Genomic DNA, 15538 nt, shown 5'->3' on the forward strand with positions numbered 1-15538 from the left:
ACCAACTCATTCTTTAATGGCCAATATTACTTTTGTTTGTTTGTTTTTATTTCCTTCTCCAAGTAGAGATTGCTTAGGCTACCAAAGGGCAATTAGAAAGGGTGATTAGCAGCATGGTGGCTCTTACAAAGGTGGCCTGGCAAGAAATAATGTCAAGATTTGGTGGTAAAGAATTTCAGGATACGACCTGTCCATCAGTTGCAACAGTGCCTTTGATGTCATTTAAATAAGAAATTTATGGTAGAGAAACACAGTAATTTGAATATTTCCTCATGGTTAGTTGATAATGTGACCACCAAGCCCAATGACCAACCAGGAATTTTATTTTGGTCCTCTCTGATGTGTGTGGGGAATGTGGTTACTGTCCTTTCTAGTCTTTTGATATTGTGGCTCTTCTCTCAAATGGCAAATAAGAGAACAAAGTAATACCTCAAAAGAGAGGAAAGAAGTCAAGTGCATTTGAGATTATTTTGTAGGTCTAAAATCCAGTTTTGGAAAGGCATTTACATGGATTGTGTATCTAAATTGGGCAAGGGGCAGAAAATAAATCTATAACTAAAATATTTTTTAACAGCAGATAATATTTGTACATGCTTTGACCATATAAACCAGCATCTAAGTGCTAGACATTGTGTTAAATCCAGTTTATTGAAGGTTGTGAAATTTTGAAAGAATGTATTGGTTTGTATTGTAAACAGCAAGAAGATACGTATTAAAGAGAAGGATTGGCATCCACCACCATTTAAAAGAACTAATGCCATTCCCCCGAGGTAACACTAAAGAAGTTGTACACTTTCAGTTGTCTAAAAAGAGGCTTCCTGTTTATCATCTTTAATTATCCGATCCTAGTGGAAAAAGATGACTCAGCTGGGGTGAACTCTGATTATATAGACACAGTTTAGTCTGAATTTTTGAAGCTGGTATTTCTCACCAACAGAAGTTTGCATATGTTTCGGTATTGGTTTTGTGCCTTACATGTCTCAGGGTGAATGTGTGAATATGATTGCTGGTAAAGTACTGCGTGCAATAATTAAGAAATGTAGGTACTTTTTATTACCCATCGTCCATATTTCTTGTCACTTAAACACTCCTTTTTCCATATAAAGGATTAAAAGTCTCCCTTTCCTTTCTTCTTTACCTTCCCTCACAAGTCTGCACTAATTCCTTGTGGGCACATGCCTGAGACAGAACATATCTTGGGATTTTTCTGCAGCTGGGGAGCTGGATATTATTTGGCTATGTCTGTGCTGTAGCACGGAGTACTGTTGTGATAGCAGACAGCTCAGTATTGTCTGTAATTTTCTCTGTGCACTGTGCAAGGAGTTTTCATTTCATATATCATTTAGCATGTATTGCACTGAGACTCCACAAATTCAGCAAATATACTTAGCACAAAAAAAGAAGAGAGGAATTTTTGTTGTTGTGTTTTTCTTAGAGTTAAGCTCATTAATAATGGATTATATTTTCACTGCATTATTATAGCTGCACTAATTGCAAAATCAGATAAGCTTAATCCTTTACAGAAAGTGAAGAAAAAAGAAAACATCTATAGAGGTTTGTTTGTGAAGGGCACAGATGACATTTGGAAGCTTAGAAATGTAAGGCAGGCTAGTTTGTTTTTAGGATTTTCTAGAAGGGTTTTTCGGTGGACTCAGACACATGGCTCATTGTATAATGACTGTTGGTTAAGAAAAGCTGGGGTGTGCGTAACATGATCACTTGTGACTCTGTTCCCAGGCTTCTTGTACCTCAGGCCCCTCTTGGTCTCCTTGAGTGCACCCCCTGGTAAGGTTTCAGCCTAATGCTCTTCTTTCTGGGTGGAATCACAAGATTGTCTCAGATCAAGTCCTGGACTACCATCCCCTATGATGACATCAGCAGGTCGGACTTATCTTCAGTGCCTGCAGTTCTGTCCCCTCCAGGGGCAATGATGGTGGTATCCAATAACCAAACAGCCTCCTTAAAGCAAAGTATTAGAACAAAAGCCATATAGAGAAAGCAGATCTTAAAACAGTCTATATACATGCCTTCCTCTTTCTAAGGCTTACCATTCCCTGGATCGGCGGAAGGCCGAAGTCTGTGTCTGCCTATTCCTCTGGCCAGCTCCTGACAGTTAGTAACCATTAATTTCTGCGTTAATAAGCTGACAACATTCCCCCCCCCCCTTCAATTGGGAAGGAATGATTTCAGATGTCCGTTATGTTCTTATACATGCAAATTTGAGAACTGTGATGCTCTAGCTTAAAAACCCCTCTTCTTCACCACAGGTCTCCGCATTTCCCTGTATTGAGACTCATTATCTATAAGCTTCATTTCTGTGTTTCAGTCTGGACCAGTAGTAATTATGTGGGCTTCGTCTACACTAGGAAAATGAGTTGTGCTGGCTAACATGCTTTGATCAATACAATCTCCACTTGGCATCTGGAGTAAACGTACCTGTCATCTTCTACACTGGATGCTAAATGGTTTAAAACATGAACTTAAAACATAACTCAGTTTATGCACACATACCCAGTGTACATAGTCTTAAGATGCAGGCATGGTCAGAAAAGTGACTACGTAAAATGATGCTTTAGCATGCAATGGCCTGTTCCTGGGTGCGTTTGAATGGCTACTTTCTAACGCCTGGTTGTACTGCAGAGTCAACACAGCTAAGTGAGAGTTAGCTGGATTCTGTTTTGCCTTTCACAATAGAAAGAGAATTGCTAACCAAGTTCCAGTTACAGAATCTTTAGTACTGATGAGTGAGCCGTAAAGCACACAGCTGAACTTTCCAAACTTAGGCTGAATTTGCAGCACTAGCTCTTAGAAATAAAAACATCTTTTTACTTGTAAACTGAGGAAATTTGATGTGGAAGTCATGGGAAGCAAATAATCATAGAACTCCATGATGTAATTTGAATTCACTTTTTGATTACAGCTGCACTTTAAATATCTACTGGCAACTCATGGAAAAATTTGAAAACCCTGCTATTTAGAAATGAGTATGGTTGTGTTTTTGGTGTTTTTCATGCTCTGTTTTTAAGTACTTATGGCACTTGCATGAAAACCAGGATCTTTGTTGCTTAGAAGTTAATCGGATCCTGCTGTTTATTTCTTACTTTAAATCCACATCCTTTGTAACATTGTTGGTGGTTGCCTTGGACATGACTCTGATGTCACAAAATGGGATTTTGACTTGAAATAAAACAGCAGGATGTGATGAATTCTTAAAAAATAAAGCTATTGTTTTTTGGTGGGAAGGAAAGAAAAAACAAAATGCACAGCAGAACTGTTTCTAAATACATTTTTAAAGCTGTACATGAGGCATCAGCGTGAAGTTGACCACAGTGTTTGGTATAATTTCACACAGCTGCCCCTTACAACACAGCATCACTTCAAAATGTTGTCATCCCAACAAGTTGAAAATAAGCATAGCAATTGTAATGTTGCCAACTCTCATGATTTTAATGCAAATCTTACAACATCTCTTAAAGCCCCAGTGCCCAGGTTCATGTGATTACAAGAGAAATTCAGCTTTTATTTTAATAAAAGGGAAGTTTCTAGCTCTCCTGGTTGTGGAAATTTGGAAATGTAAAGGCTCAAAAACAAGAAGACAAATAAACAATATCTGCACATTATTTTAAAAAATCTCATGACTTATAAGCCAATCACATGATTTTTTTTGGCACCAGACTCGCAATTTTTGAATGCTTAGTGTTGGCAATACTGCAAATGAGACATGCAGTTTTCTCAGTGCTTGATATTTTTTAAGGCATAGAAAGAATGCTGCCTTTCTTTTTGCTTCAGCTAGACATTGAGAATTCATAGGATCAGCTTGTCGTTGTGTTGGGAGGAGAGGAGGAGCTGTGCGACGGTGGCAGTTGCAGGAGGAATTCTAGTTGGCTCAGAAATTCTTCCTAAGATTCTGGGAGACTCCATGCTGAATTGTCAGCTCATCTGCTCTTTGGAAGAGCACAGTGCAGGCTCCCTCTCTTGTTGCATGGCTAGTACTGTAGGCTGGTGGTTGGGCCACATAGATTTCATCCATTGTTTTAGAGACCAGTATGGAGATTCCCAGACTGAAGAGGTTTTTAGGCCTGGCAGAGTTCTCACATGCCTCTGTCTGACAGTTAGGCAGCTCTGCTGGAGTTGTGAGCTTGAGTGTCCCACCCAGAATATTGGCTACCATCTTTGCCTGCGACCCCACTTTGTTTTCTACACAGACTAAATGGGTCTCTAACACTTCCATTTAACATCCAAGTTACAAATTCTAGTTTCCTTCAGTCACGTTTTCTGTACAAAGAAGGGAAAGAGCCAAACAGCCTCCCCCATTTGGTTTTCAGTTTTTCCTGCAGATCGTGTATCTGCCCTCATTTATGGGTGAAGTTTGCCTGGTATTTGAGCAGGAAAGAGTAATCAGCCTTTTTTGCCCCGTTGTCATCCTTGATGTAATTGATTTGGAGCTAGACTCAGTGGGTGAAATTCACCTGAGACGTGGAAGGCCAGTGCAGGTTCATCTGCACCCTTTCACCCCATGTACAGGCTGCACTGGGATATGGGGAGTGGGGTCTGTCTGCTGAGTATCTGTAGAGACTGCCTGCTCCCACCCTGTGCACAGTGATACAGATCTCTGCACTAGCTCTGTATAGGCCAGCATGGCAGGCCACTTGGGTGCCTCAGGGAGAGGCTATGGTTGCACGTTTATGCAGACCACGGCGCTGTGCGCAACCAGTGTGGAGGGGCTGCCGTCATTATTCCAACCTTTAGGCTGCAATAGGAGGTGTGTGGCAATTCCCCACTGTTGTCCTGGCTTGAGGATGGACTCTATCTCCCCAACCATTCCTCATTCTATCAGCATAGTATGGACACTTGTATTTTGTGGGTAGAGTGAATTTCAGCCAGCATAAATTTACACTTAATGTTCAGTAATTTTACCTCATCCATAATTATTTTTCCTGTCCACAATTAAGGGTTATAGTTTACCCTCGATCTTTGCATTCAAAAAACTTCTACAGATAGCAGTGGGTTATGGCCTTTGATAATAAGTGTCTTTTAAAATAGCAATACAGTCATACATTGTTTTAATACATAATGACTGTTACATAGGTCATATTCATTGGTGTATTTGTAACTGTTAAAGATGTACAACACAGTGATTAAACTGCAAGCTAAAGCTTTTCTGAATCAGGGTCAAAGTGCTGTCAAATGCCTAAAGTTAGAGTCTCCAGTGGTCCCAGCTCTGCTCAGGTGCAATGGAGATTGAGGTGGGTCAAGAACTGGTTACAGCTCACTGATTATCAGCCGTCGAGCCCTGGCTCAAATTAAAGCTACAAGGGGGCAGTTTTAACTTTAATCTGTGATGCAAGTTCCCTCAGGCACCTTACACCAATGGAGAATTGGCCATAGAGCAGCCTTGCTCCACCATATCCAGTCCCCTCTCCTTTCTGCTATGCCCCTAGCCCCTCTTTCCCTTACGCTTGGTATTGGAGGGTGGTGTCTGGCATGGGAGACTGCAGGAGAGTGTTATGCCAATGGAGAATCTCCATACATTGCGAGAATCCCAATGTATTACAGCCCCTTGAGAAACATGGTGGACTTGAGAATCCAGGCCAAAGAGAATGGTGTGTGTTTCTTCCCTCTTACCCCCATTTCTTTTTATCTTACTGACTTTACCAATAGTTAATTGAGAATTTTTACACAGAAATCTCCTTTTTTTTTGTCCCTTCTCTTTCACAGTATAAGGTGCCATGTCAATATTAGGTGACCTGGAAGTCCGTTCAATCTCTAATTAGTGCTAATTGTTTTCTGAGCACTTATATGTACAATAGATAAAAATTATACTAATTTATCTTCTAACCCAAATAAGAATGTTATTTTAGTAATGCTTGTTCTGAGAGTCATACATATGTATGTGCACACACACACATCTTTAATAAGAATAGTGTGCTGATTTAACTGTTATGGGTGCCAGTAAGTTATTTTTTGCAGCTTAACTTTGTACCTGTCAGCAGCTATCATATAAGCAGAAATATTTTATATAGCATGAAAGAGTACATATGTGTATGTGAAAGGAATGTTTGGCACAGCTGCCTACTCCAAAAGCTATATTGACCATGTGCTATTTTCTGTAGTAAATGTGTGCGCTACAGATTTGAACAATCAGTCATTACTGGTTGAGCAAGGAGGGTCTTAGCTTTCAAAAGTTTTGTATCTGCTGTGAACACATTTTTGCAAAATGCTCATTTGCGGGTCTGATGTTGCGTACCCAAATACAATATTGTGTAATTTTCTATGGAATGTTGAGATGTGTTTAAGAAATGGCTATTGAATAGTAACCCTCTCTGAGTTACCGCAGTAAAGTGTTTCAACTCAGGGGAGTGTCCCAAATATTTTCTGCCTCTTTTGGATTCCAACAACCCCATCTATGCTTGCTTTCCTGTCCAGAGTCTGTCAGATTCTTCAGTAGCTACGTTGAAGCTTGTGCATACGTTACTTAAAACTATAAGCAGTATTGCATATTCTATTAAGTTCTGAAGGACATATTTTGCATGTACTTTAGTGATAAATGAATACCCTGCTGTTGTCAGTGCAGTTTGAAATAATTGCATGAGAGAGGATTCTTGCTGCTTTCTGTAGCATTTCAAGGACTTGTCCTTTCAGTGTTTTGTTTTGATAGAGTGTAAAATCAGGATATTGTTATTTCTTTGATTGAATGTATAGTTGCTTTTGTGTGAGAATTCAGTGAACAGTTAATAGTACTAAAAGTCATGTAGTGGGTATACAAAATTCTTGAAGCTCTCACTCAGTATAAAGAGTGCAACGCTGAAGAAATTCATGGTAGGCAAAGTGAAACTTATTTTTTAAAGAAAAACAATGTAAGCTGAACAGGAAGGTGCCATTGAAAGATCTTTTTAAATAGTTCTGTATATTGCATGGCCGTGTGCTTTATATATTTAAATTATGATCTGTAATTCACACTCAAGACCAAAGTGCACAAATTAATTCTTCCCAATTCAAGTGCATAACAGTAGATGCCTGGTCACATTCAGTACTGCCTATAATCAATCAGTCAAGTACCTGTGAACCTTTTAAAGGTTTACTTTAGGGTCAGATACACTGCTTGGGTTAGTGGGCTCTGCTCCATTGAGGCAACTGAGTTGTGTCTCTTCATGCCAGTGGTGAATTGTTTGCTTTTAGCCTGAAGAAAGGGCCATGTTCCAGAAAAACAAATCCTGTTGTTTTAATAGCAATATTTGAAATGATTACATTTTAAATACACTTTATAACAAAACCTCATTTAATTTTAATCACTCACATACAGTACTACTGAGTTCATGGAGAAATTACAAAATATGCAACTACAACACAAGTGAGACATCCTCGTAATAATTAGTGCAAGGACTTGATTTAAGTATTATCTGCTGCAATGGAATTGCACTGGCATTTTCTGAACTATTTCCTTTAAATTGATGCTTACTAACTTAGCGCCAAACTCTGCCAACCTTATTACTATTGAGTAGTACCATACTATGTAACTGGTCAAATTGATGTAAATGGATCTAGTCTCAGAGAAAGATACTACTCATCATGAGTAAAGGTGGCAGAATCTAGCCCTTAGGTATCAACTAAAAGTTGTATTAACTTGTAAAATAGTTTAAATACCTCAAGAGTGCATTAAGGAGTTAATTTTCATAACAACTAGGAAATCTAATGGAGAAATCTAATATTCTACTAAAATCAACAGTATGTCCAAACCCTATTTACAATATCAAGTGTATTTTCTCATTACAGGGTACAAATTGAATCCAGATGCTTTTATAACTAAAATAAGATTAAAATAGCTGTTCAATAAAGAATCAAAAATATCATATTAGCGGATACTTTTTCAAAGTGAAGAGCTTTGTACATCCTGACAACCATCTGAAATTGAATCAAGTATCGCTGTTGCTGTCATGGTCTCTTTTAAATGCTGGTCAGCAGTTATTGACATTCTTGGGAGAGCTAACAATAAAACAGGCATGAGTATATTCACTGCTGCTAATGTTATGTAATCAACATAAAATGTATGGCTTCAGGTGGGGAATTAAAGGCAGGAGTCTTTAGTCATTGATAACATCAAATTAGTTGCTTGCTGTAAAATTCAGTAGAACAACAATAGAAGCAGATGAAACTAAACAGCACTAATTCTGTTTTACATACAAATGTCATGGGTAATAAACATAGGAAGACATTTGCTTGATATTTCACCACTGACACAACATGTACCTGCCTCTTTTGTTTGTACAATATTATGGACTGTATTTCTACTCCTTTGATTGGTTCAGGATGGCAGTGTGTGTCATTTTGAGTAGGATTAGGTAAAAAGATGGATTCGAGCTGGATGCTTATGAAAACAAAGATGGATGACTGAGTTTTTTCTTTTTGTCTAAATGGAATGAATGCTACAGATCTAAGGACTGCCCATCTGGGCTGGAAGATCATCAATTCCATAGAGCAGATTCAGATTAGGACATCTTGCTGATCTTGGTTAGGAAGAAGATTGCTGCTGATACCATTAATTCAGAAAACAGAAACCTATTTGCTTAGATTGGTACACCAGGAATGGATTTGTTCTGATGGCAGATAGATAATAAATGGTAATTGATTTGTTCTTTTTAGTCCTCTGATTGGCATGAACTTTATTATTTATATTTAGAAGCTACTGTAGGTGCTTAATTACAAATCTGAAAAAAATAAATTACATAAACCTGCTCACAACAGGTAGCAGTAAAAACTTTGGATCAGATCTTGCTTGGCTCCTGCTCCATGCCCTTTGTGTTGTTGATGTGGTACAAAGGGGCCAGTGAGCTGGAGATCCCCCAGCATAGTGGGCATGCCAAGGGCAGCAGAGGGTGTGACAGTCCTGAGCTCAACCAGTTTTGGGCCAGTGGGCCAGTCCCTTTGGGGCTGTCAAACTGCTGCAAGCTACAGCATCGCAGTACTAAGCCTGGTTTGATTCCTGGCTTCCCGCAGGATGGGATGGGAGGTGAATAGAAAGCTTCTGCACACCCCTGAAGCTGGTTTTATAAGTGAACCTTACAAGAGAGCAAATACCAGAGCCAGGGACCCTCATCTGAGGGACCCTGCCAGTAGCTATGGAATGTATTTAAAACTGGGAACCAACAGCAAATAGTTTTTAGTTACTCTTAGCTGCCGTGAAGATATACCGTGTGAGAGAGAGCTGGTGCCTGACCATTCAGTGCTTGCAAGATTAAAACATTTTAAATTGTATCTGGAAGTGAACAAGAGTCAGCACAGGGAGATTCATGCAAGAGGCATTATGTGCTCATGGTAATGTGCCCTGCTCAGGTGATGACCTGCATTCTTCACCAGCTGGAACTTTGGGAGGGTTTCAGGGTATTCCTAACCAGCCAGGGCACATTGCAGCCAGCTGGGTGCTGACTGTAACAGAGTCTGCATGAGAAATACAATCAGTCTCCTGGCACTGTGGACCACCCCAGTAAATCCACGATCATGGTGAATCTAGTGGGTTGGTAAAAGATAAGCATATATCCTCAGATTGTGGTATAGATAACAGATGCCAGCCTTTCTTGTAAACTCTTCCCGCTGTCTTCAAGTTTCATTTCCCTCTTATTGGGATTGAGTCACAGCAAATTTGCTTCTATCCAGACCCTTATCTCAGTGAGGCACTGGGAGAATAATTGAGACAGTAGAATCTGGGTTCAGCGTAAAGGAGATGTAAAGCTATGTATTGATGACACCACAACCCAAAATATCTTTCTCCTGTGGTGCCAGGCTAAGCTTTAAATAAAAGCTTACCATTTAGTAAGGCTCCAGCCTGGAATGTACGTTTGTTTCTTTCATCATAAATTCCCGGTTATCGCTTAAACATACTTTGTCTTCTGAAGCTATTTCTGTATCTCTCAGACTCATGGTTTCTATATGAAATATTAGTGAAAAATAATTGGTGCAAATTATTTATGCTAAAATCATTGTAGTTGTTACTCAAGAAACCATAATCCCAGCCTAAGCCTTCAAAATATTGCTGCTCGCAGGCTAGCACACAGAGTCATGTAGTTTCCATGACTAAAAGAGTCAGCAGAGCCATGAAGGTATCTTTGAGAATTTCACTGTATGTTTTTAATTTCCCTCTCTGGGTTAGTAGCCAGGTTGCAGTTTATATCAGTAGTTGGTGTGTAATCTCAATTCAAAATATTCAGATTAAAAGAAATATTCTTTTCTCTCACACACCATTTAATATTCTTAGTTAGATTGTTGGAGTTACATCAAACTAAAGATTCTGGGCAGGCACCATTTTGAGAAATGCTTAATTGACTTAAAAGTGCAAGTCCCATTTGAAAGTCAGTTGGACTTGTGCTCCTGCATCACTTAGGCATTTTTGAAAACCTTTCTCAGTGTCCATTAATTACATTCCTGTGACTTCCATTTTGGAGGTCTTACTATCTATTTATACCAGGCATCTGTGACATGCTGTAGAACATCTTGCATGTGTACTATCATTACATATAATGGTAATATTTTGGATTTGATTTTATTGTTACTGAAGTCAGTGAACCTTTTGCAACTGTTCAATGGGTACAGGATTGGGTCTGTAATGTATACACATTGTCAGTGTAATAAAATATAACTAACTTTACTCTTGTTACGTGTGTTTTGTTCTAAGAATATTTTAGAAAATTATCTAACACTTTTTTCTCAGTATCTATTGTGTTCATTGTTTTTTCTTATTTTAACCTAACCTTACATAGTCTCTACCTAAATATGTCTAAAACCATGTTATACTGAGGAATTTGGCCAGTTTATAAGGTAATCTTTTCTACAACAACATGCCATGTGGCATAATATCAAAAAGACAGCCAGATTTGTGTTTAAAAGTCATACAATAGGCAATCTGTCTAGACTAATAACACACAAGTAGTAATATAAGTAAATAAGAATCAGTTATGAAAATAGAACAGTTTGTGGCACGTTCCTTTTAAAAGCAATCGGTATACTGCAGATTTGGAGCACATTGTTACTTCAGTATTACAGAGGATGTTTCAGTACAAAAATCCCTTGTTGACCTGCTTAAATTAATCTCTTCAGTGTTCGTTATTTCTATATTTCTTGTCAGAAGACAGCAGAGCTAGAATGTGCACCGCATATTTTAGTGGCGAGTTTAGCACTCATAAAAATGCTTAGAAGTCTAAGCTAAAATCAAATGCCCTTAATACAAAGAAAAGATCCTTCTGCTTTGGGTTATTGCTGTGCATATTTGCCAGGTATATTTACCTGTGAATGACTGCTGAGAAGTAAAACACTAGCCTCAGCTTTAATCATCTGGAGTTTTGGCTGATTGAAGCCAAGCTGTTAGATCTCTCAAATTCTGTATTTTCTCTTTCTTTTAGAAAAGCAGTTAACTTTTCTCATTCATTTTCTAACGTGGTTTCTATGAAGAAATCCACATGAGGTTTAATGAACACACATGCCCTCTTTACTTAAAAGTAACTGAATATCAACATTTCCTAACATTTTAAAAGGCTGACTTCTCACATTTGCTCTCTGCTAACGTATTCTAACGTTGTAGTCGGAACTGTAGCTTTTGCTTCATTTTTGTGTAAATCATATTGTGGAAACTGCATCTAGAGTTATTTTCCTTCAATCATACTACATTTAAAATGCATCTGAGAAATTTAGCTCTGCATCACCAATTAAGTGTCATCTCAAATGGTATATTTCTGTGTGGCATGACAGTGCTTGCTTGCTGGCTTTTAATAATTGTATCCTGAATTACACTTGCTTAGCCTTGCCGAGAGCGTGTGTAATCAGGGCTTGAAAAATCCGCACACCTGTGGAAGTAGGAAGCATTCCTAGGGCAGTGCCTTTGACATCTGCAGAATCTAAATGTAATTTTTTTTCTAAAAATAAATTCCTAGCGCTTATGTTTATGCAAGCAACCTTCCAAATGTGAGTTAAGTGTCTTTGGAAATCTACAGGCAGGCAGCCCATGTGTTCTTACCCTGACTTGTTGATTTATATCTCAAGCTATGAGATGCTGAGTAAATTTTTCAAGCGTGTGTAAGCGATAACAAGCTATTTAGCTATATGAGAAGGTATAGAGCAGGAATGAATGGATTATCTGAAAGATGAAGTGATATGTGAATGTACAGTAAGCTGTTACAACAGGCACTGGGTTTTGGAGGGCATGCATATTTTTTCAACATTTGCCAGCCTATAAAAACTGTTTATAAACACCATAAGTCTGCCAAAGACCCAGTTTCCTGGAAGCTGCTGTTCTTGTTTGGGACAATCATTTCCATTTGCCTGCTTTAAGCACAAATCATTCAGTGAAACATCCACTGCTGCTGATACGCATGACTGATGGACAGGTCTATAGACTGGAGATAAGGCGGTGAAATTCAGAACAGCCTTGTTGGTTGCCTGGACTAAAATTATATTGACACAGTTCAGATTCATTGCTGGTTGCAGATCATAGAGACAGGGTGTGTAGCCAATGTGGGATAAGAACCATCTTTTTGTTCTGTGCTTGTATGGCATCTACCACAATGAGATCCTGGCCAACGACTGCGTCTCCTAAGCGCTATATAATACACACAGTAATATTCTTGCTATGGTGAGTGCTAACTTTAAGTTTATGTAGAGCCCGGTGATGCAGCATCTGATATAACAGCACTCTTTTAGTGTATTGTATTTGTATTAAAATGAGCTAATTTTTTTTAAAATTTTGAAAAACACTTCATCTTTTAAATTCATATGCAGCAGAAAACAGTTGGATTTTGCACAGAATGTTGAGTGACCTTATTTTTAAACCCTCTTTTAAAGTTACCATGGAGATGAGATGGCTATATACTAAAGTATCTGTATGTGCTTGAGAAATGGCATTTCCACGTCTCTGACTATGAAATATACAAGAGTTTAGACTACCTACTCTTAGCTTCCACTTATTCTGCCATCAAATGGGAAACTGGGTAGCTACAAATGGGGAATGTGGTTTAAAATGAACTATTCCAATAAAAAGTCTAAGTACCTGGGGATTCAAACTGCCCAGGTTGGCTGACTTATACAAATTAAACCAACACCCAACTGTAGCTCAGGTTAAATATGATTTTGATTAAATGGTTGGTCTCCAGATTTTGTGAATAGGGAATGACAGAACAATAAAGATTTAACTCGTCTTCAGGGTTTTGTACCTCATCCGGCATATTCCTATAAATATTCCTGCTGCTGTTTTTAAAAGATATATATTAGTATAAAACATAGGCAAAAATGTTTGGGCCTTGGCCGTAGGCAGAAGAGATAGAAACAGCTGAGAAAGCTGTAGTTAAAAATGTATGTACAGGATGATCTCTTGGTAATTTATTTGATAACTTTGGGGTATCCAGACAGCTGCTTGGCTGGGGGTGGGGGGGAGTGTGGAAGAAAAGATAGATTTTCTGCACATCATACTATTTGTGACCCTGTTGCTTCCACCCTTTAAAAATAGGGTTATGACCCATCCCATTAGAATAGGTCCAACGCATGGAGGGTTCTGACTCTCTTGTAAACTTCCTCCACACATGAATTGCCTGTTTCATATAGTGAACCTTCCTATGGGCCTGATCCAACTCCCATTAAAATTCTGTGAGAATCTTTCCTTAATGTAACAAATACCCTTTCTCCCCTTTTTCATAGGTCCTGCCCCCTCAGTGGCTCTAAAATTCTCTCATTCTCTCTGCTTTAGCAGAGGCAGTGTTAAATTTGCCAAACTCTTTGTTTTGATACTTGTTTCCACAGTAGCATTTAGCAAACACTGACAGATTTTAAAGGCAGAATTCTGGAAATAATGCTTTCCTGACTGCAGCTATAAAGGCTCTTATTCCATAGTCTACTAAAATCCGTCCAGTCTAGCTACATTAGGGAGGGTGGAAGTTAAAGTTTAATAGTAGGGACAAATATTGTCAACATCATCTTACCTATTACCTTTTCCTCTGACAATTTTATTAATCTGTGAGAAAGATAGTGACTGAATGGCAGTTTGTGTGATTATGCCAATACCCGCACAGTTAGAATCCGTACCAACATATTGCATACCTTCTGTAATAATGTCCAGTGTACCTAGATTTTATAGTTTTGTATTTCTGTGTATGTACATCATTTCACAGGAAGTGAATACAATTCTACAAAATCACAGCCCAAAAAATAATTGTATTTAATTTCGGATATGTTGTAATTACAACAAACAATACATCAACATTCAGTATACTTTTTTGTTGTTATCAAGTTCTTAGAAATTTCATTCTATATTTTGAGGAAGATTTCACCTTGAAAGAAATTCAGAATGAAGTCTCATTTGCCTTAACATTACTCAGCCTACTCTATTTATTTTCTTGCAGCGAGAGGTTTTTTTTAAGACTGAATAGGAATGGTTTGCCAAAATGTCCAGAGAAGCCAGAAAGACATTGTTCTCTCTTTGTGGTGAGCTTTACGCATTCTTTATGCTCATTTCATGCAATTGTGCTGAATATTTTAAATAAAAGATGGAGTAAATTAACTATTGTGTAATTAAATAGTTCAGTGCTGTGTCGGAGCTGTTTGATTGGCTATTGATTTGAATCCTAATGAAAGATTCTGTTGTGTCACTGAGGCACAGACCAATGCTAAAGGTCTTGCAGTGCTGCACAACACCTGGGGGAACACCAGAAATAATTCTGCCTGCTTTCTGGTGCTTTCCCAGTGCACAGGTACAGCATACTCCTCCCTGCAAGGCTGGGCAGCCCCTCCTCCTCCTTGCCTCTCCTGCACCTAGGGGTTGCTTGGAGACAGCAATCCTTGTGCTTTAAAGAGTGTAGGGACTGCAGTCATGCATCACTGATGTGCAGGGGCGCACGAGGGAGCTCCTTGCGTCCTGCCCCTCTGCAGCCTTGATGCAGCAGGGCACAATCTGTTCCATAGCATTTTAGGACAGAAGTTGCCCATACTCCTGCAAGGCCACAAATTTAAAGTATTCAAGGATGTAATTTTTCAATACTGTATTGTAACAAATCCTCTGTTAAAAGTGCACTCCGTGTTCATTTATCACTTTCATTGGCACATATAGTAATATGCTAAGATCTTTAAATGTCATATTTTAATTGTGGGTCAAAAATAATGAGACTCTGATTCTCTGCAGGATTTGAGTAGCAGTGAACTCAGGAAGGACATCTACATCACTGTGCACATTATCCGCATAGGTATGTACGACAGCTTGCCAGCATAAACTGTACATTTGGAAGGCATTGGGCAGTAAATAAAGGAAAGACCATGTGCTTGAGTTTTGCTTATGGCATCTGTCATATTCGCTGGTTGTATGTCTGAGTAAGCTTTGAAAAGAATGTGCTTACATTCTGATACACAATAGCAAATAAAGTGTGCCTAGAATTTCCCAGCATTGCTCTGTGCTAATATTTTAAACGCTTTAAGAAGCTAAATTTATAATCCCTTAAGGACAGAGTACCCTATAACAATATAGGATACTATTCTCATTAATACCAAAAAGCACATGCATGCCTATCATATG

General features: G+C 38.6%; 1 protein-coding gene across 1 annotated transcript in view; it reads left to right on the top strand.

Moving 5' to 3' along the window:
* DOCK4 (dedicator of cytokinesis 4) overlaps positions 1-15538 on the top strand; it is a 306106-nt gene that overhangs the window by 87047 nt on the left and 203521 nt on the right. Inside the window, exons 9-10 of the mRNA XM_065401620.1 lie at positions 14376-14457; positions 15152-15212. Coding sequence (XP_065257692.1) covers positions 14376-14457; positions 15152-15212 — 143 coding nt within the window. The remainder of the gene's footprint in view (positions 1-14375; positions 14458-15151; positions 15213-15538) is intronic.

This window comes from Emys orbicularis, chromosome 1 (genome assembly GCF_028017835.1).
Source record: "Emys orbicularis isolate rEmyOrb1 chromosome 1, rEmyOrb1.hap1, whole genome shotgun sequence".
Taxonomy (NCBI): domain Eukaryota; kingdom Metazoa; phylum Chordata; order Testudines; family Emydidae; genus Emys; species Emys orbicularis.